The sequence below is a fragment of the Antennarius striatus genome, chromosome 12 (genome assembly GCF_040054535.1).
Source record: "Antennarius striatus isolate MH-2024 chromosome 12, ASM4005453v1, whole genome shotgun sequence".
Classification (NCBI taxonomy): domain Eukaryota; kingdom Metazoa; phylum Chordata; class Actinopteri; order Lophiiformes; family Antennariidae; genus Antennarius; species Antennarius striatus.
The window spans coordinates 2,655,860-2,681,770 of NC_090787.1; the positions used below are offsets into that span (position 1 = coordinate 2,655,860).

General features: G+C 41.6%; 1 protein-coding gene across 19 annotated transcripts in view; it reads left to right on the forward strand.

The window, feature by feature from the left end:
* The window catches only part of neb (nebulin), a 55,114-nt gene that overhangs the window by 18,768 nt on the left and 10,435 nt on the right, over positions 1 to 25,911 (forward strand). For 11 of the 19 annotated variants that reach the window (XM_068328912.1, XM_068328917.1, XM_068328916.1 and 8 more), the window contains exons 50-128: positions 169 to 480; positions 586 to 789; positions 912 to 1,016; positions 1,225 to 1,332; positions 1,420 to 1,731; positions 1,856 to 2,059; positions 2,166 to 2,270; positions 2,365 to 2,472; positions 2,582 to 2,893; positions 2,985 to 3,188; positions 3,345 to 3,449; positions 3,564 to 3,671; positions 3,797 to 4,108; positions 4,209 to 4,412; positions 4,513 to 4,617; positions 4,707 to 4,814; positions 4,907 to 5,218; positions 5,306 to 5,509; positions 5,662 to 5,766; positions 5,864 to 5,971; positions 6,075 to 6,386; positions 6,519 to 6,722; positions 6,837 to 6,941; positions 7,033 to 7,140; positions 7,229 to 7,540; positions 7,717 to 7,821; positions 7,993 to 8,091; positions 8,195 to 8,296; positions 8,432 to 8,539; positions 8,613 to 8,924; positions 9,030 to 9,134; positions 9,253 to 9,357; positions 9,463 to 9,567; positions 9,671 to 9,778; positions 9,891 to 10,001; positions 10,219 to 10,416; positions 10,573 to 10,677; positions 10,820 to 10,924; positions 11,020 to 11,124; positions 11,220 to 11,327; positions 11,418 to 11,531; positions 11,658 to 11,855; positions 11,986 to 12,090; positions 12,289 to 12,393; positions 12,494 to 12,601; positions 12,910 to 13,017; positions 13,103 to 13,210; positions 13,307 to 13,411; positions 13,504 to 13,608; positions 13,693 to 13,791; positions 13,904 to 14,008; positions 14,129 to 14,233; positions 14,338 to 14,442; positions 14,542 to 14,646; positions 14,889 to 14,993; positions 15,089 to 15,193; positions 15,303 to 15,407; positions 15,501 to 15,605; positions 16,481 to 16,585; positions 17,395 to 17,496; positions 17,608 to 17,715; positions 17,801 to 17,905; positions 17,989 to 18,093; positions 18,188 to 18,292; positions 18,390 to 18,494; positions 18,593 to 18,703; positions 18,788 to 18,898; positions 19,031 to 19,132; positions 19,405 to 19,509; positions 19,974 to 20,063; positions 21,413 to 21,526; positions 21,616 to 21,720; positions 22,279 to 22,383; positions 22,847 to 22,951; positions 23,553 to 23,663; positions 24,364 to 24,474; positions 25,218 to 25,331; positions 25,437 to 25,541; positions 25,639 to 25,743. In XM_068328912.1, coding sequence (XP_068185013.1) covers positions 169 to 480; positions 586 to 789; positions 912 to 1,016; positions 1,225 to 1,332; positions 1,420 to 1,731; positions 1,856 to 2,059; positions 2,166 to 2,270; positions 2,365 to 2,472; positions 2,582 to 2,893; positions 2,985 to 3,188; positions 3,345 to 3,449; positions 3,564 to 3,671; positions 3,797 to 4,108; positions 4,209 to 4,412; positions 4,513 to 4,617; positions 4,707 to 4,814; positions 4,907 to 5,218; positions 5,306 to 5,509; positions 5,662 to 5,766; positions 5,864 to 5,971; positions 6,075 to 6,386; positions 6,519 to 6,722; positions 6,837 to 6,941; positions 7,033 to 7,140; positions 7,229 to 7,540; positions 7,717 to 7,821; positions 7,993 to 8,091; positions 8,195 to 8,296; positions 8,432 to 8,539; positions 8,613 to 8,924; positions 9,030 to 9,134; positions 9,253 to 9,357; positions 9,463 to 9,567; positions 9,671 to 9,778; positions 9,891 to 10,001; positions 10,219 to 10,416; positions 10,573 to 10,677; positions 10,820 to 10,924; positions 11,020 to 11,124; positions 11,220 to 11,327; positions 11,418 to 11,531; positions 11,658 to 11,855; positions 11,986 to 12,090; positions 12,289 to 12,393; positions 12,494 to 12,601; positions 12,910 to 13,017; positions 13,103 to 13,210; positions 13,307 to 13,411; positions 13,504 to 13,608; positions 13,693 to 13,791; positions 13,904 to 14,008; positions 14,129 to 14,233; positions 14,338 to 14,442; positions 14,542 to 14,646; positions 14,889 to 14,993; positions 15,089 to 15,193; positions 15,303 to 15,407; positions 15,501 to 15,605; positions 16,481 to 16,585; positions 17,395 to 17,496; positions 17,608 to 17,715; positions 17,801 to 17,905; positions 17,989 to 18,093; positions 18,188 to 18,292; positions 18,390 to 18,494; positions 18,593 to 18,703; positions 18,788 to 18,898; positions 19,031 to 19,132; positions 19,405 to 19,509; positions 19,974 to 20,063; positions 21,413 to 21,526; positions 21,616 to 21,720; positions 22,279 to 22,383; positions 22,847 to 22,951; positions 23,553 to 23,663; positions 24,364 to 24,474; positions 25,218 to 25,331; positions 25,437 to 25,541; positions 25,639 to 25,743 — 10,791 coding nt within the window. Of the gene's footprint in view, positions 1 to 168; positions 481 to 585; positions 790 to 911; positions 1,017 to 1,224; positions 1,333 to 1,419; positions 1,732 to 1,855; positions 2,060 to 2,165; positions 2,271 to 2,364; positions 2,473 to 2,581; positions 2,894 to 2,984; positions 3,189 to 3,344; positions 3,450 to 3,563; positions 3,672 to 3,796; positions 4,109 to 4,208; positions 4,413 to 4,512; positions 4,618 to 4,706; positions 4,815 to 4,906; positions 5,219 to 5,305; positions 5,510 to 5,661; positions 5,767 to 5,863; positions 5,972 to 6,074; positions 6,387 to 6,518; positions 6,723 to 6,836; positions 6,942 to 7,032; positions 7,141 to 7,228; positions 7,541 to 7,716; positions 7,822 to 7,992; positions 8,092 to 8,194; positions 8,297 to 8,431; positions 8,540 to 8,612; positions 8,925 to 9,029; positions 9,135 to 9,252; positions 9,358 to 9,462; positions 9,568 to 9,670; positions 9,779 to 9,890; positions 10,002 to 10,218; positions 10,417 to 10,572; positions 10,678 to 10,819; positions 10,925 to 11,019; positions 11,125 to 11,219; positions 11,328 to 11,417; positions 11,532 to 11,657; positions 11,856 to 11,985; positions 12,091 to 12,288; positions 12,394 to 12,493; positions 12,602 to 12,909; positions 13,018 to 13,102; positions 13,211 to 13,306; positions 13,412 to 13,503; positions 13,609 to 13,692; positions 13,792 to 13,903; positions 14,009 to 14,128; positions 14,234 to 14,337; positions 14,443 to 14,541; positions 14,647 to 14,888; positions 14,994 to 15,088; positions 15,194 to 15,302; positions 15,408 to 15,500; positions 15,606 to 15,951; positions 16,054 to 16,480; positions 16,586 to 17,394; positions 17,497 to 17,607; positions 17,716 to 17,800; positions 17,906 to 17,988; positions 18,094 to 18,187; positions 18,293 to 18,389; positions 18,495 to 18,592; positions 18,704 to 18,787; positions 18,899 to 19,030; positions 19,133 to 19,404; positions 19,510 to 19,973; positions 20,064 to 21,412; positions 21,527 to 21,615; positions 21,721 to 22,278; positions 22,384 to 22,846; positions 22,952 to 23,552; positions 23,664 to 24,363; positions 24,475 to 25,217; positions 25,332 to 25,436; positions 25,542 to 25,638; positions 25,744 to 25,911 lie in introns of all 19 variants that reach the window. The other 8 variants (XM_068328913.1, XM_068328920.1, XM_068328915.1 and 5 more) reach the window with 8 other exon arrangements.

Below are 25,911 nucleotides of genomic sequence, written 5' to 3' on the forward strand. Positions count from 1 at the left end.
TTTTCCCCTTTTGTAGTAGACTATTTCATGCTGACACAAGCAACTGATTACATATTTAACATATAATAAAAATGTGTATGCAATAATTTCCTAAAAACAATAATGCCATTCTTATCATTGTTTTGCAGTAACTGTATTGTTTTGATAGAATTTCTTATTTATCTGCAGTACAAGTACAAAGCGGGATACCGTAAGCAGGTTGGCCACCACATTGGTGCTCGCAGTGTCCAGGATGATCCTCTCCTCATGCTGGCTCTGAACTCAGCCAAGATTGCCAGTGATGCCCTGTACAAGAAGGACTTCAACAATTCCAAGACCAAGTTCCACCTCCCAGTGGACATGATGGCCTTTGAACTGGCCAAGAAGAACCAGATTCAGGTCAACCATGCCAACTACATCACCCGTCTGCATCAGTGGACATGCCTGCCAGACGCCAGTGATGTGGTCCAGGCCAGACATGCATATGACCTACAGAGTGATGTGAGTATGAATAATTTAATTTGTACCATGGAAAGTTGTCATCTTCAGGTATTTTTTGTTTTGGAACATCGCTCACCATTTCAAATTGTTGTTTATTTTGTCCAGGCTGTTTATAAGGAGGACTTTAGGTCGATGCAGGGTGTTGGATGGGTTCCAATAGGTTCACTGGATGTGGAGAAGGTGAAGAAAGCTGGTGAAATCCTCAGTAACAGAAATTATTACCAGCATCCAAGCAGCTACGGATTCAAAATCACCACTGAAGACATGCCCATGGTGCTGGCCAAAGCTAATGCTCAGATTATGAACAAGGTATGAAATCATGAATCCAAAGTACTGATGCTAATAAAACAAGGAGAGTCTCCTCTTAGTAAAATGTGTGATTGTGGCGTTCATATTATAAACAAGATTCCTCATATTTTCTGTCACTACAGAATGCCTATGTTGAAGCTTGGCAGAATGAGAAGTCAAGGATCCACATCATGCCTGACAGCATGGATGTTGTCCTAGCCAGAGCAAACAATATCAACTACAGCTATGTAAGTGAAGAACTAAACGTACAAAGTGAAAAGTAACTTATGTGGTTTTCAAATCAGGGTTTAAATCTTTTCTTCTATAAAATACAGGGGGATAGATTTCTGTTATCACCAGATATAAATCAAATAGCTCCTTGAGCCTACAGTATATAACTTATATAGAAAATGTGTGAACTAACTTTCTCTCTGGGATTCTTGTGTTTTGTTTCAGAAAAGATACAAACAGGACAATGAAGATGCTAAGAAGAAGGGCTACGACCTGCGCAATGATGCCATTTCCATAATTGCAGCCAGAGCTTCCAGGGACATTGCCAGCGATGTAAGATGTATAATTTTATTACTGATAAACATTTACCATTCATTTATTAGAGTGCATACAAGCATGGGACTTTTCTTTTAATTCTAGTACAAGTACAAAGCAGGATACCGTAAGCAGGTCGGCCACCACATTGGTGCCCGCAGTGTGCAGGATGATCCTCTCCTCATGCTGGCTCTGAACTCAGCCAAGATCGCCAGTGATGCCCTGTACAAGAAGGACTTCAACAAGTCCAAGACCAAGTTTCACCTCCCAGTGGACATGATGGCCTTTGAACTGGCCAAGAAGAACCAGATTCAGGTCAACCACACCAACTACATCACCCGTTTGCACAACTGGACTTGCCTGCCAGACTCCAGTGATGTGGTCCAGGCCAGACATGCATATGACCTACAGAGTGATGTGAGTACGAATGATTTAATTCATCCTATTGAAAGAGTTTATGTTTATAAATGTATATATTTAAGGTTTTGTTCTACTTTTACTTGTTACTTTTGCAATAACAAACTGTTTTTGTCTTGTCCAGGCTGTTTATAAGGAGGACTTTAGGTCGATGCAGGGTATCGGATGGGTTCCCATAGGTTCACTGGATGTGGAGAAGGTGAAGAAAGCTGGTGAAATCCTCAGTAACAGAAATTATTACCAGCATCCAAGCAGCTACAGATTTAAAAGCACCACTGAAGACATGCCTATGGTGCTGGCCAAAGCTAATGCTCAGATTATGAACAAGGTAGGTCACTGTCATAAATGAAGGATTTTGTATGACACCAAACAACTCCAACTGCTGAGGTCACGATTTAAGTAACATTTCATGTCATTGGTGTTTGTGACTGCAGAAAGCATACATCGAATCATGGGAGAATGAGAAGAAGATAATTCATGTCATGCCTGATGCTATGGATGTTCTTCTAGCCAAAGCAAACAATGTCAACTACAGCTACGTAAGTGAGAAGTTTAATACTTATGCTGGTACAAAGATTATAAATATATTTACGTAGTTGAAACATATTTTTGATGTTTGTATTTGCCTTTCAGAAAAAATATAAACAAGCACATGAAGATGCCAAGAAGAATGGTTATGATATGCGCAATGATGCTATTTCCATCATCGCGGCCAAGGCTTCCAGGGACATTGCCAGTGATGTAAGCCTCTCATTCTCATTTTTTGTATTATAAATGTAGTGTGCAATTTACTATACATAGTGGACAAAAGGTGACAGTCTTTCAACATAATGTTGTCATTTTTTTCCAGTATAAGTACAAAGCAGGATACCGTAGGCAAGTCGGCCACCACATTGGTGCCCGCAGTGTCCAGGATGATCCTCTCCTCATGCTGGCTCTGAACTCAGCCAAGATCGCCAGTGATGCCCTGTACAAGAAGGACTTCAACAAGTCCAAGACAAAGTTTCACCTCCCAGTGGACATGTTGGCCTTTGAACTGGCCAAGAAGAACCAGATTCAGGTCAACCACGCCAACTACATCACCCGCCTGCACAACTGGACATGCCTGCCAGACTCCAGTGATGTGGTCCAGGCCAGACATGCATATGACCTACAGAGTGATGTGAGTACACTTGCCCCTATCTTTCCGTATAGTCTTTTATTTTACCAACAATGGTGTCTGGAGTTTAACTTTCCTTTCTTGCACTTCAAAGGCTGTCTACAAAGCTGACTTGAAGTGGCTCCAGGGTCTGGGTTGGGTCCCGATTGGCTCACTTGGAGTAGAGACAGCCAAGAAGGCTGCAGACATCTTGACTGATAGGAAATACCGCCAGCATCCCAGTACTGTTCCTTTCACCCTCCCAACAGATTCTATGGACATTGCACTGGCAAAGAATAATGCCCTGACCATGAACAAGGTAGAAAACTTTTTTTTTGTAAAATACAAATCTATTTTTGTTTGAAAAGGCCTTATATACAGGGGTTACCTCAATTTGCAATGAAGATGTCTCATTTGAGATCTTTTACTTCACTGCAGTTAAATAACGCAAAGACTGTTTGGTTGTTCCTTTCAGCGTCTCTACACTGAAGCATGGGATAAAGAAAAGACCAGCATCCACATCAAACCTGATACTCCTGAGATCATCCTTTCTCAGCAGAATGCTATTAACATGAGCAGGGTTAGTATAAGTCTTGATTGTACCTCATAAGACAATGGCCCCTTCTTTATCTGGTATGTTCCTGTGTTGGGTGTGTGACAATCTTTAATGTATTCATATATCTCTTTTTTTTAGAAACTATACAGACAAGGTTTTGAAGAAGCCATCAAGAAAGGCTACTTCCTCCCTCCTGATTCAATATCCGTTAAGGCTGCTAAGGCATCCAGGGACATCATCAGTGATGTAAGTGACTCATGCTGTATCTACCATATGTACTGTATGTCTGTTAGATTGGGACACTACTATTTAACATAAGGTATGAGATGTTCTGTCAATAACTCAAAACACTTTTCTTCTGATATCTTCAGTACAAATACAAGACAGGATACCGTAGGCAGGTCGGCCACCACATCGGTGCCCGCAGTGTCCAGGATGATCCTCTGCTCATACTGGCTCTGAACTCAGCCAAGATCGCCAGTGATGCCCTTTACAAGAAGGACTTCAACAAGTCTAAGACCAAGTTCAACCTTCCAGTGGACATGCTGGCCTTTGAACTGGCCAAGAAGAACCAGATTCAGGTCAACCATGCCAACTACATCACCCGCCTGCACCAGTGGACATGTCTGCCAGACTCCAACGATGTGGTCCAGGCTAGGAAAGCCTATGATCTTCAGAGTGATGTATGCTCATTTTTGACATGTACAGCAAATCTCAGCATATTATGTCAATTTGAGCTCATATATCAGACTTAATGTCACGTATGTACTCTTTTTGCAATAGGCTGTATACAAAGCTGACATGGATGAAGTGATAGGTGTAGGATGGATCCCCATTGGTTCAATCGATGTGGTGAAGGCCAAGAATGCTTCCAATATTCTCAGCGAACTTCTCTACAGGGAGAAACCAGACAAATTCAAACATACAACTGATATGACTTCAATTCCCATGGTCTTAGCCAAAGCAAATGCTGATATAATCAACAAGGTAAAACCTTATCTGTCTTTAATAATTATTGCTTAATTGTTCAGTCTTTTCCCAGCCATTACAACGTGTTTCATTTTCATTTTTCTGTTTCTCACCACAGAAAAACTACATTGCTGCTTGGGAGGCTGACAAGGTTAAGACTCATGTAACCCCAGACCTCCCTGAGCTCTTGCTTTCTAAAGCTAATGCTTACAACATGAGCAGGGTATGTTTCATTTGTTTGACTGAAACTACTATTCTACATCAATGAAATAAATTTTTGTTTCCAACATGTTTTATTATCTGTTGTTTCAGAAACTATACAGACAAGGTGTTGAGGAGATGTTTAGAAAGGGCTATGACCTTAAGGCTGACGCTGTCTCTGTTGTTGCTGCCAAACATGGAAGATCGATCATCAGTGATGTACGTAACATACTGTACATAAGACTTTTTTGTCCTGATATTGATGTTACCTTATTGGGTTTATTATCACATCACTCTTTTTCTCTTCACAGTACAAATACAAAGCAGGATATCGTAAACAGGTGGGTCACCACATTGGAGCCCTAAGCGTCCAGGACGACCCTTTGATAGTTCTGGCTCTGAACTCAGCCAAGATCGCCAGTGATGTCCTGTACAAGAAGGACTTCAACAAGTCCAAGACCAAGTTCAACCTTCCAGTGGACATGCTGAATCTTGAATTGGCCAAGAAATGCCAGATCCAAGTGAATGATTTCAACTATAGGACTCATCTGCACAACTGGACCTGTCTACCTGATTCCAATGATGTAGTCCAGGCCAGAAAGGCTTATGACCTGCAGAGTGATGTGAGTGATGGCAATTATTGTATGTTGCTGCACACTGCATAGATATTTCAAAACTCAAATTGACTTCCACTTTCCTTATGTCTTTAGGCCGTATACAAGGCTGACATGGAATGGGTCAAAGGAACAGGTTGGGTACCAATAGGTTCAATTGATGTTGAGAAAGCCAAGAAAGCAGCAGAGATTCTGAGCGAAAGGAAATACCGTCAGCATCCCAGCAACTTCTCATTCACTGCAAAGACATGTGACATGCCTTATGCCCTTGCTCTGGCTAATGCCCACATCATGGACCAGGTAGCTATCGTGCAGAGTGTTTCCTATTGTTTCACCATATTATGTGCTAACATTTTGGATGGAGTAAATATTACACAAAATCCCTGAAAAATGTTTTCAGCAATTCTGATAAATTGAAATCTAACTGAGCCTTGTCAAACTGTGTTTTACAGAAAGCATATATTTCTGACTGGGAGAGGGATAAGACTACAATTCATGTGATGCCAGATACTCCAGAGATCCTCTTGGCTAAACAGAATAAACTCAACACCAGTCTGGTAATGCATTCATATACTGTACATACTGTATTTTTGTAGCGATCTTAAAATTCGGTGCTTGTCAGATGCTCTAACAGCATCCTTGTTTCTTGTCTAGAAATATTACCATGAAGGCTACAAGGAAGCCATCAACAGAGGATACTACCTTCCCAAAGATGCTATTTCTGTGTTGTCAGCCAAGGCCTCCCGAGACATTGTCAGCGATGTAAGTGTTTAATTTTTGGTTTTTTAAAATTTCAATGGATATTTTTATTTCTATTCAGCTTATGTTATGATACTTATCCCAACACTTTCACCTCAACTTTCAGTACAAGTACAAGGCTGGTTTCCGCAAGCAGTGTGGTCATCACATCGGTGCCCTCAGTGTTAGAGATGACCCACTGATTATGTTGGCTGCTCATGCGGCTAGGATTGCAAGTGATAATGTCTACAAGAAAGACTTCCAGAAGACAAAGACCAAGTTCAATCTGCCAGTGGACATGCTGACGATTGAACTGGCCAAAAAATGCCAGCAGCAAGTGAACGATTTCAACTACAGAACTCACCTGCACCAGTGGACCTGCCTGCCAGACTCAAATGATGTGGTTCAGGCGAGAAAGGTCTATGACTTACAGAGTGATGTAAGTACAGGTTCACTTTGTTGTTTGCTCTTATTTCACTGTAATGGAAAATTACTTTTGATCATAGTCCTTCCACTGTATTTCAAGACATCAAACCATGACAATGATTTAATGCTGCTATTTGTGTCTTAGGCTGTATACAAAGCAGATCTGGAGTGGCTGAAAGGATGTGGCTGGTCACCTCAGGACTCTGTGGATGTTGTCAAAGCTAGAAATGCCCAGATTATTATCAACGAGAGGCTTTACCGCCAGCCTCCGAGCACCGTGAAGTTCACCAGCGTTGTGGACCTCCCAGCCATTGTCTTGTCCAAGCAAAATGCTGACAACATCAGTGATGTATGTAATGGCGTTGTTGTGCTAGCTGAATGCTTTTTCAAGGAATAAACTAAAAAGGAACACATATTTGGTAGAAATGATAGCATCAAAATCTTGTCTTTTTCTTTCGGACAGAGGAAATATAGGGAAGTCTGGGATAAAGACAAGCTGACGATTCACCTGCCACCTGACACCCCAACCTTTCAACTATCCAAGGCCAATGCTATTAACATCAGCAATGTAAGACTGCTTGGAAATATACACATATATGTTTTGAAGGGCTTACACCATGTCATACAATCTTTTTGATTATATATCTTCACCTGTGCAGAAACTGTACACAAAGTCATGGGATGACCAGAAGGCCAAAGGCTATCACATCAAGGAAGATACTATCTCTGTGCTAAAGGCCAAAGCTTCCAGGGACATTGCTAGTGATGTAAGACAGAAAAAACATAGATTTTGTTGAAATACATCTGAAATAGTTTCCAACTTTTTAATTAACTTTTTTTTCCCTTTGCGTTTAGTACAAGTACAAAACAGGATACCGTAAGCAGGTCGGCCACCATATTGGTGCTCGCTCGGTCCAGGATGACCCACTGATCATGCTGGCTATGAACTCAGCCAGGATCGCCAGTGAAGCCCTGTACAAGAAGGACTTCAACAAGTCCAAGACCAAGTTCAACCTGCCTGTAGACATGCTGTCGTTTGAGCTTGCCAAGAAATGCCAGATCCAAGTCAACGACTTCCACTATAGAAATTACTTGCATCAGTGGACGTGCCTCCCAGACTCCAATGATGTGGTCCAGGCCAGAAAGGCCTATGATCTGCAGAGCGATGTACGTTCATGGTAGTGCTCTTGAATGGTATCACATACTTTTATAACAGTAATTAAATATTTCTTGTCACTTTTGTTTAGTTTATGCGCCCCTTTAGTCCTCAATCCCATTGTGGATATTCTTCTATGCAATTTTAATGTCATTGAAACATACAATTCCTCTTTTTGTCTCCTCAGGCTGTGTACAAAGCTGATCTGGAGTGGCTTCGTGGATGTGGATGGGTGCCACATGAGTCTGTGGAGGTTTTGAAAGTGAAGAATGCACAGAAGATCCTGGCTGATGTCAGTCTGACTACACGTACACTTTATTCACAGACTTTTGTATACATTTGTTAAATGTGTATACAGTATAATAGTATGATATTTTAAAATCATAAACAATCTGTGTGTATCTTCTTAAATTTTCTTGAATTAATAGTCTTATTTAACATTTCTTCTTTGCTGTTCTTTCAGAGAGGCTATCGTGTGAAGTTGGATGAACAGAAATTTATTGTTCCAACTGACAGAGTTGATTTAGTCTGTGCCAAGAATGCTGCTGAGGCCCTCAATGAGGTAAGAATAACTTTGTTATCCACATACTACTTCTCCTCAGTTAAACCATATAACAAGTTTTGTTTATTTTGTTAACTGAATTTGAACTTCTTGCCCTATTCAGGCCAAATACCGTCAAGCCTGGCACCAGGACAAGACCAAATACACACTAGTAGACACTCCAACTCTTGCCACAGCCAGAGAGGTGGCTAAGAATGTTCACCCAGTAAGTTGTGTCATTGTGGCAGGTATCTGCCACATGTCAGCACTTTATCCTACACCAAGTAGTTATTTATTACAATAACAGTTGGAGAGCAACACATAATCATAAACTCATCCTGACTATTTCTATCTCTTGCAGAAACTGTACACCAAAGCCTGGGATAATGTCAAAGCTACCGGCTACTTCATGCCTGGAGATGCTGTTCCAATCAAACAGTGCATCCTTACTACTAAAGTCCAGAGTAAAGTGAGTTATCAATTGTTCTTAATTTAACGAATGCATGTCACCGTGGAGATAACTATTTCCATCTGTCCTGCAGTATAAGTACCTTGAAGGATACCGTAAGCAGACTGGCCACCACATTGGCGCTCGCTGCGTCCAAGACGACCCCCTGATCATGCTGGCTCTGAACTCAGCCAGGATTGCCAGCGACGCTCTGTATAAGAAGGACTTCAACAAGTCCAAGACCAAGTTCAACCTTCCAGTAGACATGCTAGCATTTGAACTGGCCAAGAAATGCCAGATCCAAGTGAATGACGACAACTACAGGACTCGCCTGCATCAGTGGACATGTCTGCCAGACCAGAATGATGTCATCCAGGCCCGCAAAGCCTATGATCTTCAGAGCGATGTGAGTGCTAATGACACCAACCAGCAGATTATTTTTTTATATTTATGAAGTAAATTGAAATATCTGTGTTAACACCCTACTGTGCATCCTGGCTTCTATCGTCAGTGTGTGTACAAGGCTGACTTGGAATGGCTCCGTGGATGCGGATGGGTGGCAGCTGACTCCGTTGAACATGTCAAGGTCAAGAAGGCACAGGAAATTCTCAATGAAGTATGTTCCCCATATTACATTCATTCTTTTCATTTTTCGTTTTTGTCTTTGAGCGCATATTACTATTTTTCTATGAATTTCATTATTTCTCACCTTGATGTTATAATTTTAATGACAGAGACTCTACAAGAAGCATGCCAAGGAAGAATTTGGAAAATTCACCCTGGTTGTGGACCGTCCTGAGCTCATCTTGGCAAGGATAAATGCTGCCAACCTTAGTGATGTAAGTCAAAATGTCACACTTAAACTACTAATTTTCTTGAAGTATCTTCATAAATTCTGAGTTGAATCTAATATTAAATTTCTGTTTTATCCCCTCCTACTACAGCTGAAGTACAAAGAGACATTCAATTTGCAAAAGGGTATTTACATTGGTTCAGAAGACACTCCTCAACTGGCCCATTGCAGGGAAGTGTCTAAGAACATCAGTGAGGTAATATAAAATAATTAACTAATTCATTAATGTCTTCTTTAAATCATAATGTTTTCTCAATTATTTCACATATTGCATCTGCCGTGTTTATTTCCTATTTCAGAAACTCTACAAAAAGGGATGGGACGAGTCTAAGGCTATAAGCTACCAGCTCGACCATAAATACATCCCGCTTGTCAGTGGCAAGAAGGGCAGAGAGATCGCTAGTGATGTGAGTGTCTCATTCACAGACATTTGTTGCTGATGTGGCAAAATAAATTGGGATCATGCTTTTCTGTCATGTTTCATGAAGCCGGATTGAAACTTTTTCTTCTGCTCCTTAGGTCAAGTACAAGGATACCCATGAGAAGACCAAGGGTCACTACATGGCTGGGACCCTGGTGGACTTCCCTGAGGTGGTGCGCTGTGGAGTCCAGGAAAAGAACAAGGGACTGGTAAGAGAAATAGTTTGTTCATTGGTTTCTTACAAATCAAGACGTCTTAATATGTTCACAAACATCAAATCAATCAAATAAAGGATTCTGATTCAACACAGTTAGGGTGACTGATTCCATGCTAAAATTGGCTTTATGACTATGGGTTAATTTCAGGTTGTGTCTGAGTGTTAATGGCAATTCTAATAACTTTCCATTGGGTTGACTGTTTTCACAGAGGCTCTACCACAAGGACTACCACAGCAACAAGACCAAGACCCACCTTCCACCTGACATTATTGCTAATCGGGTGGCCAAGCGCTGCCAGGACATGCTGAGTGACGTCATCTATCGTACCTACCTGCACCAGTGGACTTGCCATCCTGAGCAGGAAGACGCCATCCGCGCCCGCAAGACCAATGAGATTCTCAGTGATGTGCGTCTTTATCTATATATGTTTAGTTATTTTTTTACAAAAAAAATGCCAATTCAAAGCTTTATTATATCTTCAGAAGATTAATCAAAACTTTGGGTGTGTGCTCAACACACCCAGAGTTTGAACTTTTTACGATTTGCTGTTGTTCTTTCATAGGTGTTCTACAAGGATGATTTGAACTGGATGAAGGGTATTGGTTGCTTTGTCTGGGACACACCAGAGATTGTTCGTGCCAAGAAGTCCTACGAGCTGCAGAGTGATGTAAGAAACAATGAGGACGATCAAGGGAACCTTTGGACATGTTGACAGTGTTATTTTTGGAACAATCCTTAGAAATGAGAAAATAGAATTCTTGTGTTTGTGAAGCTGTTTGACTTTCCCCATTTTGTGCATTCTTTTATAGCTTAAATACAGAGATGAAGCCAAGAAAGAGTTCAACAATTACTCCATTGTGACAGACACCCCAGCTTATGTGACAGCTGTCCTGGGTCATACTTGGGCCAGTGATGTAAGTGAGCTGAAACTTTAAAAACATGCATTATATGCAGTATTTTAGTTAAAATTCTCAATGAAATGCATTAATTAAACAATTTTCATTGACAGCTCAACTACAGAGAGGCTTATCATAAGGAGAAGCACTTGTATACAACTGTTCTGGATACTTACGACTACGCCAGATGCCACAACTTCAAGCACTTCTTCAGCAACGTATGTTAAAATAAACATATCCCCCCCTTTCAAGAAAAGGCAAGATTCACAGTATTGTCTTAATATCAAGGTTTTCCTTTTTTTTTTGTTAACAGAAAAACTATACTTCTGCCTGGGACAAATTCAAAGCCACTAGCTACCGGATCCCACATGACTCAAATGCCCTGCAACACGCCAAACACCAGAAGATTATTCTCAGTGGCGTGAGTTCTATTTTTTCATTTCATTTTAGTAGTATGCTGGGATTTACCTTTGAGAGATAAAGATAATATAGATCATCTTGGCCCCTATAGGTGAAGTACAAGGAAGATTATGAGAAGTTCAAGTCCCTCTACAGTCTGCCCAAGTCTCTCGAGGAAGATCCTGGCACGGCTCGTTGCGTCAGAGTCGGGAAGCTGGTTCTGGATGTAAGTTGAACTCATCATCTTCAAAATTCACGGAATGCCACCCAACTATGTAGCCTTTACGCATCTATAACGTCAGAAGTGAAAGCTTAAAATTAAATAAAAAACCTCTGTTGCCCCTTTTTATAGCGTCTGTACAAGGAGAATTATGAGAAAACCAAGGCCAAGAACCATATTCCACCAGACATGTTGGAGATCCTTTCTGCCCGTAACACCCAATCCACCGTCAGTGGGATCCACTACCGCAAGTACCTGCATCAATGGATGTGCCTCCCCGACATGCAGGTTTACGTCCAGGCACGCAAAGTCAACGAGCAGCTCAGCGACGTGAGTATCTGACCTCAGCTGGAGTCACGTGTGACTCTTTACTATCATAACACAAACCCATCGCTAACATCCTTTCACTTGTGTATTTTTTCTTTCACTTGTGTATTTTTTCGTTGTGTGATCTCTTCAGATCTTCTACAAGGATGACCTGAACTGGCTGAAGGGTATCGGCTGCTATGCTTGGGACACACCGGAGATCCTCCGTGTCAAGAATGCCGGTCAAATGCAGAGTGAGGTTAGTTTACCCGTTACATGAATTCTAAGTTACCCTTCTAATTAACTAGTTCAATTACTCGGGTGTCACATGTCAAATCAAATGTCGATGATGTTTTCCTGGATATTCCCTTCCGATAAATCATACGAAGCTTTATCGTGCTGTGAGTGTGTAATCAGAATTGATGTCCGTGGCTGTGCCCTTGTGTTTTTATTTCAGAACAAGTATAGAGCCAAAGGTATTGAGGGTTTCAAGGACTTTACGTTGGTGACCGAGACTCCAGTATACGAGACAGCCAAGCAGAATGCTCAGAACCTGAGTGACGTAAGTGACTCCCTTCTAACAATGGTAGCTGATGATCTATTTTCTCATTAATTAATGACAATTATTCCATTAATATCATTGTTTTCTTGTCTTCTTCCAGCTGCACTACCGCTCCGATTACAACATGAACGTCAAGGGAACGAACACTGCTCCTGCTGTGACCATTGACACACAAAGGGCACGCCTGGCTAACAAAATCCAGAGTGATGTAAGATGACACAACTTAATATTCAGTTCACTGGTTTAGGAATTAAAAGTGAATATGTACTGTATGTGTACTGTAAGGATATCTTCTAACAGTCCTGGACAGAAGCAGCGGTAAACACACATCTATTGATGCTGCTGCTATAATGAATTACCATCAAGTTTTACTGACTCAGATGCCAAGACGTTAGAGAAGTACATTAGTGTCCCTTACAATGTCAACTCTCACACTGAGAAAGAACGTCAACCTAGTAGAGTACATTAGCTAGCAATTAAGTGATCTTTAAAGACATGTTGTCTTGCTTCTCTCAGAACTTGTACAAGGAGGCCAACAGGAACTCCATGGCCACCGGTTACTCCCTGCCTCATGACATGCCGCTCATCAAGCAGGTTAAGCTGAACAGCGTCATCAACAGCAATGTAAGCCTTGTCCTTAATCAACCAGTTGTCCCGTGACTTTGACAGAAATCCAAGCCTCCATATTATGTATTTTTGATGTTGGCAGGTGAAGTACAAGGAGGCCTATGAGATGGTCAAGGCTAAAGCCTACACTCTTCATCCAGAGGGAGTCAACTTTGTCAACTCAAGGAAGGCACACAAGATCGCCAATGAGGTATGATAACAAACTGCTGCTGTTGATGGTTTAAAAAACTACCTTGTGAGAACTTTATAGGATTAATACACGCATTACCTTGTTCCTCTTCCACAGCGTCTGTATCGGGAGTTGTACCACAAACAGAAAGACAAAATCCACACAACCTATGACACCCCTGAAATCAAGCAAGTCAAGATGAACCAGGAACACCTCAGCGACGTATGGACCCATATTCCCTTTCACATATTTGTGTAGCTCATTTCAATAGTTCATTCTTTTCTAGTCATCTTTTTGGTCCCTTCTCGTTCTAGTTGTGGTACAAGCAGAAATATTACGACAGCAGAGGCCAGCTGATCTCTTTGCCCATCACACCTCAACTGATGCACTGCTACCACGTCAACGAGATCACCAGCGAGGTAAAGAAGGCTTTCACAGATATGACCAAAATGTAAACCCCTGGTGAAAATATTTGTTGAAATCTTTTTTTGTTTTGTTTCTAGCTGAAATACAAAGAGGATCTGATGTGGCTTAGAGGCCTTGGATGCTTCTTGTATGACACACCAGAGATGGTCAATGTCCGCAACGTCACCCAACGGAGGGTACGCATTTAGATCGAACATCCCTTTATATCAACATGGTCCATTACCATTTCATAATCTGTTTAATGCACTGACATAACATATTTTTGTGTCTTGTTTGTCCGTTACTAAGGTGAACTATCCAGTGGAGGCGAAGAAGAACCTTGCAAACTTCTCCGTCGTCCTGGACACTCCTGAGTACAAACGCGTGACTGAGCTGAAGACTCACTTGAGCAACGTGAGTCATTTTCTCAGAAACAATGTCAGATTCGATGAGCTATAGAAGAATGATAAGAACGTCTCATTATACATTCGAATTGAGTTTCTAATTTGACTTTTTCTGCTCATCCATTTTCAGCTTATCTACAAAGCCCAGAGCAAGGAGGAAATGGCTAAGGTCACCACCCCCGGGGATGCTATGGACATCAAGAGAGCCAAATGGGCCCAGCAGCTGACGGACAAAGCAAGTTTGGATATCATACCAAACAATCATTCGTCAAATGTGTTGATTTTCAGACATTTATCTCCTTGTCCTACTAATCTAAGCATTATTTTCTCTGTTTGCAGTATCAGTACACACATTTGGCTGCTAAAGAGAGACCTTACTACACCCTAGAAGTTGAAACTCCAAACTTGGGTCATGCCAGAAAGATGAAAGTGATCTGCAGTGATGTCAGTGAAGCTATCCTCACCTTTATAACCCATCACATCTGTAGATTCGAATAAAATATGTTTGTACTTATATTCAATGTATTTTGAATTCTTCTTTAGAACAAATACAAAGAACAATACGACAAGATGAAGCACAGGTACACAGCTATTGCTGATACACCTCTCCTGATCCGTGCCAAGAAATCCTACTTCCAGTCCAGTGACGTGAGTATGCTCATTGGTCAATATTGCAAACAATATCGTTATACAAATAAATAAAGGACATTTTTAAAAACAAACTTAGGCCTTCAAATCAAAGTTTGACATTACCTGGCCTCTGTTGTCTATTTGATTTCAGAGCAGTAGCCTTTTAGCTAGAATGCTGAGAAAATTAGCCTTTTGAGGTTTATTATTTGATAAACTGTACTACTGTACATTTGTGTTTGATCGAAATATTTTGTCTTCAGCTGCGTTACAAAGAGACCTTTGAGCGCTCCAAAGGACACTACCACACGGTCAAGGATGCTCTGGACATCGTCTACCATCGCAGAGTCACCGACGACATCAGTGAGGTCAGCAAACAAAAATCAATCAATCCATCATAGGATCATTTTGATGTGATTTTTTTCATCTCTTAAGCTGTCGTCCCTCCTTTTCTACACCTCAGGTGAAATACAGGGAGAAGTACATTAACTCTCTGGGAACATGGAAGTCCATCCCTGACCGTCCGGAGTTCTTCTTCAGCAGAATTGTCAACGACAACGTCAGCACCGTGAGTACCACTTATTGACCCGCAGCAGGTAGAATCACATGCAATATACCAGTAATCCTGTGGTGTTCTGTACTATTTTAATCAAATGCCATTTTATCTCTCTCTTTAGGTCAAGTACAAGGAGGACCTGGAGTGGCTGAAGGGTATTGGCTGCTTCGTGTGGGACACCCCGGACTTGGTGCATGCTCAGAGGAACAAGCAGCTGTACAGTGAGGTGTGTGTCTTTGCAGCTTAATACTTTTATTTAATGCATTTCACTCACATTTTCCCATTCGTTCCTGTTAACAATCTCGTTTCTTGTTAATAGAGAGTGTACAAAGCAGCCTTTGAGAAGAACAAAGGCAACTTCAAGTACACGTCCGACACGCCGTTCTTCGAGACTGTCAGGAACGCCAGCGTTCTCATGAACAATGTGAGTCCTTCCATTCTTTCTCCCATTAATGATAAAAGAAAAAGTACATCTACAAACACTGTTTGATTAGTAAGTTGGATGAATTTGTGAAATAAGATATTAATAAAATCTCTTTCTCTGTGCATCGATGTGATTCTCAATTTGCAGGTCAATGAGGAATATTAGTATTACTTGATTATCGTTCATCAAGTCTACTACCATGATACTCGCTGTTTAAAATGCATTTGCTCTTCTTTAAATCGGCCCATCCTAACCGTCCTTTCTCCCCTGGATGAGTTGCATCACATGACTGTACACACTGTTTCCTAGACTGTTGTTTTTAACCACCCTCTGACACTTTGAGCAGAGAGCCTACAGAGCTAATTATGAGAAGACCAAGGATAAGTTCACCATAACTACAGATGATCCTAGGTACCAACTGGCCAGGCAGAACAGGGCGATGAGCCAGGTAAACGCCCCGGTCCGGCTGTACGACCGGCCTGCCTCCTCTGGTGCTTCCAGCCCAGTTCCTCCAGATGCATGTGGCCGTTCTCAGACCTGCCGGTGGTTGTCGTCGCATGACTGTGATAATTCAGGCAACACGGATTTCCCTCCATCCAAAGGGCGGCTAAAATGCTGCCTTGAGTGAGCAGAACTCTCACACATCTGTGCCTTTAATGTTATTTATTAAATTACACATATTAAATCACAAACATGTCCACATAAGCCATGATCCAGTGAGGGTGGTGGTTTCTGAAGGCACAGATGTGGACAAACAGCTACTCAGTTATACCTGGATCCAAAAGCTCCTTCCCCAGTCCTCCCCGTGTTACCGCTGTTTCACCTCTAGCATGCTGTGTGTTTGTGTGTGTGTGTATATATGTGTGTGTGAACAGGTGAGGTATAAATCCAAAGCAAAGGGTCTGCTGCAGAGTGGCTGCAATGAGCTGCACCGCCCAGACATCCTCACAGCCCTTTACGGGACCAGTATTGGCAGTAAGGTAAATTGCCAGAGTGGAACCGACGGCAACTCTGATCCCTGTCCACAAACTAGACAAAAATAATACCTGTGGATTTTAATACGTACAGAAACGTATTAAAGGACACCAGGTTTCTTTCTCCTTGCTGTTTCTGGACAAGGTTTCATCTCGTCATCCTGTAGAAACTCCTTCCATCCGTTCCATCCACTTTCATCCCCCCATGGGGGGTTAAACTTCCATCCATCCTCAGGTTCTCATTCATGCTCTAATCCCTCCATCGCTTATTCACTTCCATTCCTGTTTTATTGATTGCTGAACCTTTCACTCATCTTGAAAATGCAATGCAATAGATGTAGTAGACCAACAAATTGCCTTTTGGAGTTTCACTGACTTTAAATGTCTTCTTGATGGAGGCCCTTGTTTACCAGCCTACAGTCAGTGACCATAAGATGGACTGCTGGTCACCATCAACTACATCAGCACTGCAGAATTCCATGATTGAATTGTGGTAACAAGTGTCTTTTGTCTTTGCTGTCACCTCAAACTCCCTCCTGTGTTTGTGCATGTCCCATAAAGCATGACATATTCACGGTACCAGTTATAATTCCCAGTTGCGAGTTGGACAACTGGGAATTATATCCTCTTATACTGTTAGAAAGTTGTCCAAGAGAAAATCTGGTTTTTCACCTTGGATGTCTGGTCCATCGCTGCTTCTCCTACTTAAATCATCTAAACGATAAGTCTTCTTGGACAATTTTCTAGCTGTACTTGTTAATAGTAAGACAAGCTGTTAGCATAGGCTAACTTTACACCTTATCGTCCTCCATCAGTGGAGGTACAGGGAGCAGTATGAGCGTGCCAAGGACAAGTTCACCTCCATCCTGGAGACTCCAGAGTATGAGGCCCACAGACGCAGCAAGAAGATCAGCGATGTAAGTTTTTATTTGTTTTCAACGGTACATTAAATATGCACAAGGTGCTTTATGATTTTTTTGGGTGTTTTTTGAAATTCTCCTGACTGTATGATAATGATTATTCCTTAGATCATCTACAAGATGGAATATAACAAGACCAAGGCAAAGGGATACACCTTGCCTTATGACACTCCACACCAGCAGCTCATGAAGAAGGTCAAGGACATCACCAGCAATGTAAGTTCTGTTCAGTATGCTACTTTCAACACTTGTTGTTTTTGCAGTTTTATGTTTATTGCTGTGTTTTTTATGTATCCTGCAGCTAAAATACAAGGAAGTGTATGAGAAGAGCAAGGCCCAGATCAACATGGACCCTGAGGCTCATGAGATCCGTGCCGCCAAGGAGGCCTACAGGAACATCACCAATGTAGGGTTTTCATGGCTTTATAAAGACGATCCCTTTCTGATTGAATTTTAATTCGGCGCAACTGGTTTCCTTTCTGTTTCCAGCTCACCTACAAGAAGAAATACGAAGCCACGAAGAACAAGTGGATCTGGACCGTAGACAGACCCGACTTCCTCAACGCTGCCAAGAACTCCTTGCAACAGAGTGATGTGAGTCGGCGCTACTTCTGGATTTTCATTTTTAGTTTTTAACATTCAGAGCATCCAACCATGTCACTATGATTTCATGACTATCATTTCACAGGTGGAGTACAAGTATGACAAGGAGATAATGAAGGGTTGTGTGATACCTGTCGTTGACGACAAGTTGACCGTCCTGGCTTTGAAAAATAACGAAATGGCCAGCATTGTAAGTATTTCTACATATTTTTGAGATATTACCAATTTATTGCACACCATTTCAAACAATTAGTCTGCGTAAGAACGCGTTGACACCCATCTTTTAGGTAAAGTACAAAGAGAAGTATGAAAAGGCGAGGGGTCACTACATGCCTGTCAGTGACACCCCTCAGATCCTCCATGCTAAGGCTGTTCGCACCTTGGCATCAGAGGCAAGTACTATTCACTGAAAAAAAAGATTTCCAAAGTACAAGAAGCTACACTGGATGCTTGATAATTCTTGTCTTGTAATTCGTAATTTTGTCCTCAGAGCAAATACAAGGAGGCGAGTAAGAAGGAGAGGCAGTCTGGCTCGTTCACCACCCTGCCTGAGACTCGTGACACCGTCCACAGCAAGGAGATCAACAAGCTTGTCAGCGGGGTACGACGACAAAACGACGGCAGCGACTTGAAAGTCCTTGACTGGTTCCACAGCTGGCATTGACACGATGATATCTCATTACAGAAAGTGTACAAAGCGAAGTTCGAGAAGGAAAGGGGCAAGTCAGAGTACAACAACATGTCCGTTCCACCCGATGTCCAACACGCCATGGACGTAGCTAGGAATCAGAGTAATGTGAGTCATTTATGCAAAATGACAAAATCAAATCAGTTTATTCTCAACAGTTGGTGCAGTTTCATAGCTTCTTTTAGTCTTTTATTTGGGCCCCATGTGAAATTCCTTTTTTTTAAAAATCTAAATCTGCAGGTTTCCTACAAGAAGAACGCCAAAGCCAACCTCCACTACACCACTGTAGTTGACCGTCCTGACATAAAGAAGGCTACCCAGGCTGCTAGACTCATTAGTGATGTAAGCATATGCATAAAGCACGTCGTTTTAAGATGAAAATCTGTACCCCAGAGGCAGAAATATGAAAAATAATAATGGGCATCAAGTACATTTTTCATAAAAAGATATAGACTCATAAAAAAGACCCCTTGGGCAGCAAATAAAATGCATAAATACATTAAATACCGTTTCATGGTTGAAAATTTTTCAGGTTCAGCATCAATTGACTGAAATTTAATAACGATAACTTTACTTGCAGCAGGTCAAACATTTTCTGATTTTCTCTCCATCAGATCGGCTACCGTGACAAGGCCCGTGAGGAGGCCAGCCGTGGAGGTTCCCTAGCCCACCGCCCAGACATCGATCTGGCCACTGAGGTGTCCAGACTGACCAGCCAGGTACGCCAAACCAAAACCTCATCTCATGAGGCCCTCATGCTGGATTTCCTTTGGTTATGACCTCCTTGAAAATGTGTACAACAGCAATGTCATTTCTTTATTTGTTAGCAGTATCAGATGGCTACAATGAGCCGCTCAGATTAACTTCTGTAGCTAGTATTTGCAGAGTAGTGTTGCTGTCACGTGTAGATGCTTAGCGGCAGCCCTACAGGCCTACCGTTCCATCCAGCAGCTACACCATAGCGCTTCTTTCCCAGTCTGCACATAATACCCGTCTTTATTTGTCGCTTTGACTCCATTGAAGTAGATGTATGTGTTTAGCTGCTCATATCATTGCATCATATGTGTCCCATCATTCACGCTGTCCTCTCAGCTCCATCCTTTCTTACTTTCCTCTCCTCTCTCCTTCCATAATGTCCCAGTTTGTGTGTGTTCTCATCCCTCCATCTCACTGCGCTTTGTAGGTGGAGGCAATGCCCTCCCGCCATGGAGCAGCTTCCTATGATACCCCCCAGATGCGCCACATTAAGAAAATGAGTGCCCTGACTAGTGATGTAAGGAGGTTTCAGCCCTGAAACTGACGGGCTTCTGCCATTTTTCTGTCTCCTCTGCTGTCTGATTGGTAGATTTCTGATTTTGCTGTCAGGTTCTTTGAGTCTTTATGTCAAACGATTCAATTGCAGTCATCAATTCTTGCAACTTGTGTTTTGATACACGCTCTGCTTGTTTGCTTCCCTGAATAGATGTTGCTTCTTGCAAAACATTCATTGAATTATTGCAGTATTTGCACCAGTTTCTAAACAACACAATCACTGGTGCAAAGAGCAATGATGTTAATGAGTCTCATGATTTATTCTCTTGTCTGTCGTAAAACATGTGTCTGTCCAGCCGTCAAATTTGATGTGAACACTAAAGGACTATTTAGTGTGTCATAAAAGTTCAGCGGTGTAGAATCATTATATATTAATGCTGGATTTACACATGTTCTTTGTAAGAATCTTGCTTTGTCTCACTTTCTCTTTAAAGTTTGTTTATCTAGAAATTGACAGAACAACCCAGACTCCTCCTGATGCACAGTCACAATCATACTTTTAACATACTTAATTACATGTGAAGTCCATTTTGTGTACACGAATATCACAGAATGCTGTGTTGGACTGTTCACACTACCTGCCGATAATGCATCTTGGGTGGCCGGGTCATGTGATTGGACCTAAACAACACGACAGAATTATTTCGCCGCAATAGTCATAGTGCAAACATACCAACAATGACTTGGGACTCATTCAAGATGCATTCTGGGATCAGGTGTGACTGGACTGGACCAATTGGTCTGCAGGACTCAAAGTTCTGGACTTTGACTCAGGGTGCCTCCACAGCTGACCTGTTTGGTTCGGTTGAGGATAAACCTCATTAGATTAGATTAGATTAGATTAGATTAGATTAGATTAGATTAGATCCAACTTTAGGAATTTAGCTTCCAGTGCTACGAGGACAAACTGGAGCGCAATCACAAGCAAAAACCTCAAAGTTAACCGATGCATTTAAAAATAAATATCATCAGAAATGTTTCATTCAATAATATAACCAGATCAAATTAGAAACCAGGCGTTTGTTTATTAGCTCCTTGAAGATGCCCTTTGAATCTTGAGCCTTCACAAAGATATGTCTTACAAAATAAAAAGGAACTTTCAAGTGGAGCCATAAAGTCTGAGATGATCCGTTAAATCTTACCAAACTGCAGATGTGAATGCACCCGTGGAAATCTAAGACAAATTTTTATTTCTGAATGAAACAGGGGCAATGATCAATGCATGGTTCACAGGATATACTGTTTGGCTACTTCTATTTTTCCTCCATAAAAAGATAGTGAAGAACTTTCTCATATAAACCATCATGACAGGTGAAGTACAAGGAGAAGTTTGATAAGGAGGTGAAAGGAAAGAGACCACAATATGACCTGAAGGAGAGTAAGATTTATAAGACCATGAAGGATGCTAACATTCTGGCTAGTGAGGTAAGCGCTCACTTATGTTAAAAATGCTTCGATTACAAACAGTGTGGGAGTTTTCTAGGAACATGTCTGTTTCCTTGCACTGCCTGCAGGTGAAGTACAAAGGCGACCTGAAGAAGATCCACAAGCCCGTGACCGACATGGCCGAGTCCCTGTCCATGCAGCACGGCCTGAGCACCAGCAGACTCTCCAGCCAAGTAAGACCTCATCAGCCGTGATCCCATCACCCCCCTCCCACCCCCACTAGGAAGCTGCTGGGAGTCAGTCAGGGTTCGGCCGTCGTTTGCCGTTGTTTGTCTGAACTCAGCGTTTCCGTCACCTTGCTCACCAAAGTCCCAAACCACCAGAGTACGGATCATCTCATGGATTCATACTCTCCATTACGCTCTGACCCCATTTGGTGGTGGCCCTTACCCTTCTCATCCTTGACCTTTTGACCTTTAACCTTTCCATATCATCATCATCGCTGTCCATCACTTCCTCTCTCTGTTTGATTCTTCTTCTTCTTCCTGCTGGAACATTCATAATATTCGTCTTTCATTAATTATCACTTAACACAAAACTCCCCGCTTCTCCACATTGACTCTGGATTTTTTTTTTTTACCCAATTTTTAACTTCCATTTTTAATTCTCACTCATTTTTTTTCAGCATGTCATTTTTTTCGACATTGCTAAAAGCTGTTTTTAAACTCCGGAGAGTCGCTCTTTTTTTCTCGTTGTACTGAGCTGTTTTACTTGACGGAATTCCCTCTTAGTACTGCTACAAGAAGAAATTTGAGGAGAGTAAGGGTCACTACCACATGATTCCCGACACACCAGAGCAACTTCACCACAAGGAGGCCTCTGACCTTCAGAGCAATGTAAGTGATGCAGATGATGTTGGTCAACAGACAACCGTCCAAACACTGCTAGTCACCTCTTAACCCCTCCCTTGTCAAACAGGAGTTTCTCAGATCTTCATTTTCTGCTCTTACAGGGGGGTTGTGTTATATTAATGTGTTAATAATTTTAATTGGGGACAAAATAATTTGACTTTGGGTTGTAAATTAGCTTTAAACTCCATCCAACAATAAAGGGACGTATTAATTAATGATTGAAACGTGATAAGTTTTCTAAATCAATCACGGTGAGCATCAATTTTGACACATTTTACATCACAAGTTAAAAACTGCAAGGATTTAAAATCTTTTTTGCAAAAAACGAACCCAGCGGCCATGCTAGCTGGGGTAAATTACACGGATCTTGACTGTCCCAGCTAAACCAGTGTAAATTGTACCGAGACAGTATTTATAAGACACATGACATTTATGATGGCTGTTCCAGGTCAAATACAAAGAAAAGTATGAGAAGGAGAGAGGCAAAGCCATGTTGGACTTTGAGACACCCACATATGTGACCGCTAAGGAGGCCCAGCACATGCAGAGCCAGGTAAGCCTCCTGTCGCTCTGGTCTGTCTTTAAAATGCCTACAAATGCAGGACACTGACTGTAATCAGCTTTTCTCTCAGTCTGAAGAATCTCCTGGGCCTGTTATCAATCGTCTGTTCTGTGACGCCTCTTGTTATGGAAAACCTTTTTACAATGCCTTTAATGCTGATTTATAAATGAAATGTTGTGTTTCAGCTACATTGTCTTTCAATTTATCAAATATTCTGATTCAGATTACGTTAAATTGTCACACCTACGCTGGTTTTTTTTGTGTTTTCTACTCTTAACCAGGAGAAGGCATTGTAAAATGTGCAATGATTGAACTTAACCTGGGGCCTTGTGCATTTTTCTTAAGTCAAGTATGTTTGTTTAAGTGTGTCTTGGATTCTAGATTCTTGCAGCATTTGTTAAATTATAAACACAATGAACAAGTCATACACCACAAACACTCTCACACACGTGCACATACACTCACTTTTCAGGTATGTAAATGTGATTATGATGAGATGGTGTAAAACAGAGTGAAGTAGCTGCACTGAACCAGCACTGCTTGCATGTGGTTATCTGAACTGTGTCCCCTGTTTTGTGTTTGTGGCAAATAGAAAGACTATAAGAAGGACTTTGAGGAGCACATGAGGGGCAAGAACCTCTCAGGCTTGGAGGTCACCCCTGCCATGATGCATGTCAGACACGCCACCAAAATAGTCAGTGAGGTAACTACAGGATGATCGATCCCTGACCACCTCCCCATTTACCTCTATTTACCTCCCCTGTGTTTGGTAATCATACTAAGTCACAACCGCGGTTCCTCTTTCTTGTCACCATGTTTCTCCAGAGTGCTTCTACCCGTCTTGACATCTTGTCAAGGCTCATGCTGTTGAATTTATATTGTGTGTGTGATTTACCACACAGCCATAAACTAACAATAACACAACATAGGTTAATTCTAGTTCTTTCCATTCTTTGCATGACTGGTAGTGGAGTTTAAAGTGTTTGCATTTATATCTGCATAATCTGACTTTTTTTTTTCACAATCAGGAGGCGACAAATGCCTTTGAGAGAAATGGTTTGCATGTGTGCATGCAGTTATCTGACTGTTCAGCCATGGTTTTAAGGTGAAATGTTGACTTGAACTGTGTTTTCATGTTGTTTCTTTATCCACTCTGATAAAACATGATCAGGATTCCTGCCAAAGTCACCTAAGTCTACCAGTCTCTCATTGAATGACTTATTATCAAAATTTAAAGGTTTCATGAGATATTGATAAAATAAACCCAAACTCTTAAACCTTTTTTTGGGGAGGGGCTTAGTGACTTTGAGCTGAAAGTGTATTGTATATCGTCTGTCTGTACGCCTTGGCCTGGCCTGCCTGTTTGCCCTTCTCTGCAGTCTCTCTGTTCTTCCATCCTGTAGAGAGAATACAGGAAGGATCTAGAAGAGGGAGTGAAGGGTAAAGGGCTAACTGTACTGGAGGAAACTCCGGAGCTTTTGAGAGCAAGGAATGCCACTCAAATCCTGTGTGAGGTATGACAGACGGAAAGATGTAAGAGGAAACAGTATCTCAAACGAGTGTCCTTCTCACCATCCTGCATCATCTGCTGCATCCTGTCTCCTTGACTAAGCTTTCAGCATCATCAACATGTTAAAAGGATGACAGCTAAGTCTGGCTGTCTCATCCCTGCTTTGTGCCATCACTAATTATCCAGCACCAGCCTTTCTCTGATGTCCTAAAACTGTTCTTATTGCATAAGCTAACTTCATTCCTCTGAATATAACAACGATTTTTGTCTGACCCCATCACAAGTGTTCAGAAAATCAATCTCAAAAAATGAAAACATAATTTTTAATGTAAAAACCAATGCTGATTTTAATGTATGCCTCATTATGACTGCATTATGGTCTTGTGTAGAAGTCACGACCATCTGCAGTACAGTGTGTTTACAGTAAAGCAGTTTTATTTCAATATATGAACCAAAACAGAAAAAAATGAAAAACATATGTGTGAACTAATTATATTTAACACATTATTAACTACACCTGTTTTTTTTTCCAGTTTTGAGTGGAGCTTCACACAAAGTCTGCTGCCCCATTTATCACAAATGTTACTCTAGTTGCCCTTAACCAACTTCATTTACCGTTCCCTCAGGTGTTTTGGTTTTGCAGCCCTCCCTTGCTATTGTAGACGTCTTTTATATGTGGTAGCCCTCTAGTTATGTCAGTTTAGCCATTTCTTTTGTATAACATGTTATGACCTAAAACTTTTACAGAGAGAGTATAAGAAGGCACTGGAGCAGGAGATCAAGGGCAAGGGAATGTTGGCTTTGGCTACAGACACCCCGGACTTCATGAGGGCCAGAAACGCTACTGACATCCTCAGTCAGGTCTGAACTGTTGCTCCAGTTTCCTGCCATTCTGGTTGACTTTTAAATGTGGTATTAGGTGCGGAACCAAATGAGAATGCATAACGGTTCTTGCCTGATTCTTAGACCAAGTACAAGCACACCGCTGAGATGGACAGGGCTAGCTATACAACCGTCATCGACACCCCAGACATCATCCACGCTCAGCAGATGAGGAACATTGTCAGCCAGGTGGGCATCTCATCTGGCTTCTTCACCTCAGGAGAATTTCAAATTGTTCTTCCAGTTTGATCATGCCAATTGTTCCTTTTGTGATTTTCTACAACAGAAAAAGTACAAGGAGGATGCTGAGAAGACCATGTCCCACTATGTCCCAGTTCTGGACACCCCAGAGATGCAAAGAGTCCGTGAGAACCAGAAGAACTTCAGCACTGTAAGTGAGACATACGGATTAGGCTGGCTGTGTGAGGAAGTATGTCTTTAGAGGTTGTAGGACCAAGAATAAGAGTTTCTTCTGATGGCTCTGTGTATGTCTTCATGTCTGTCGTAAACTTTATTTATATGTTTGGACTCTTCTCTAATTTATCCGAGATGAAAATTC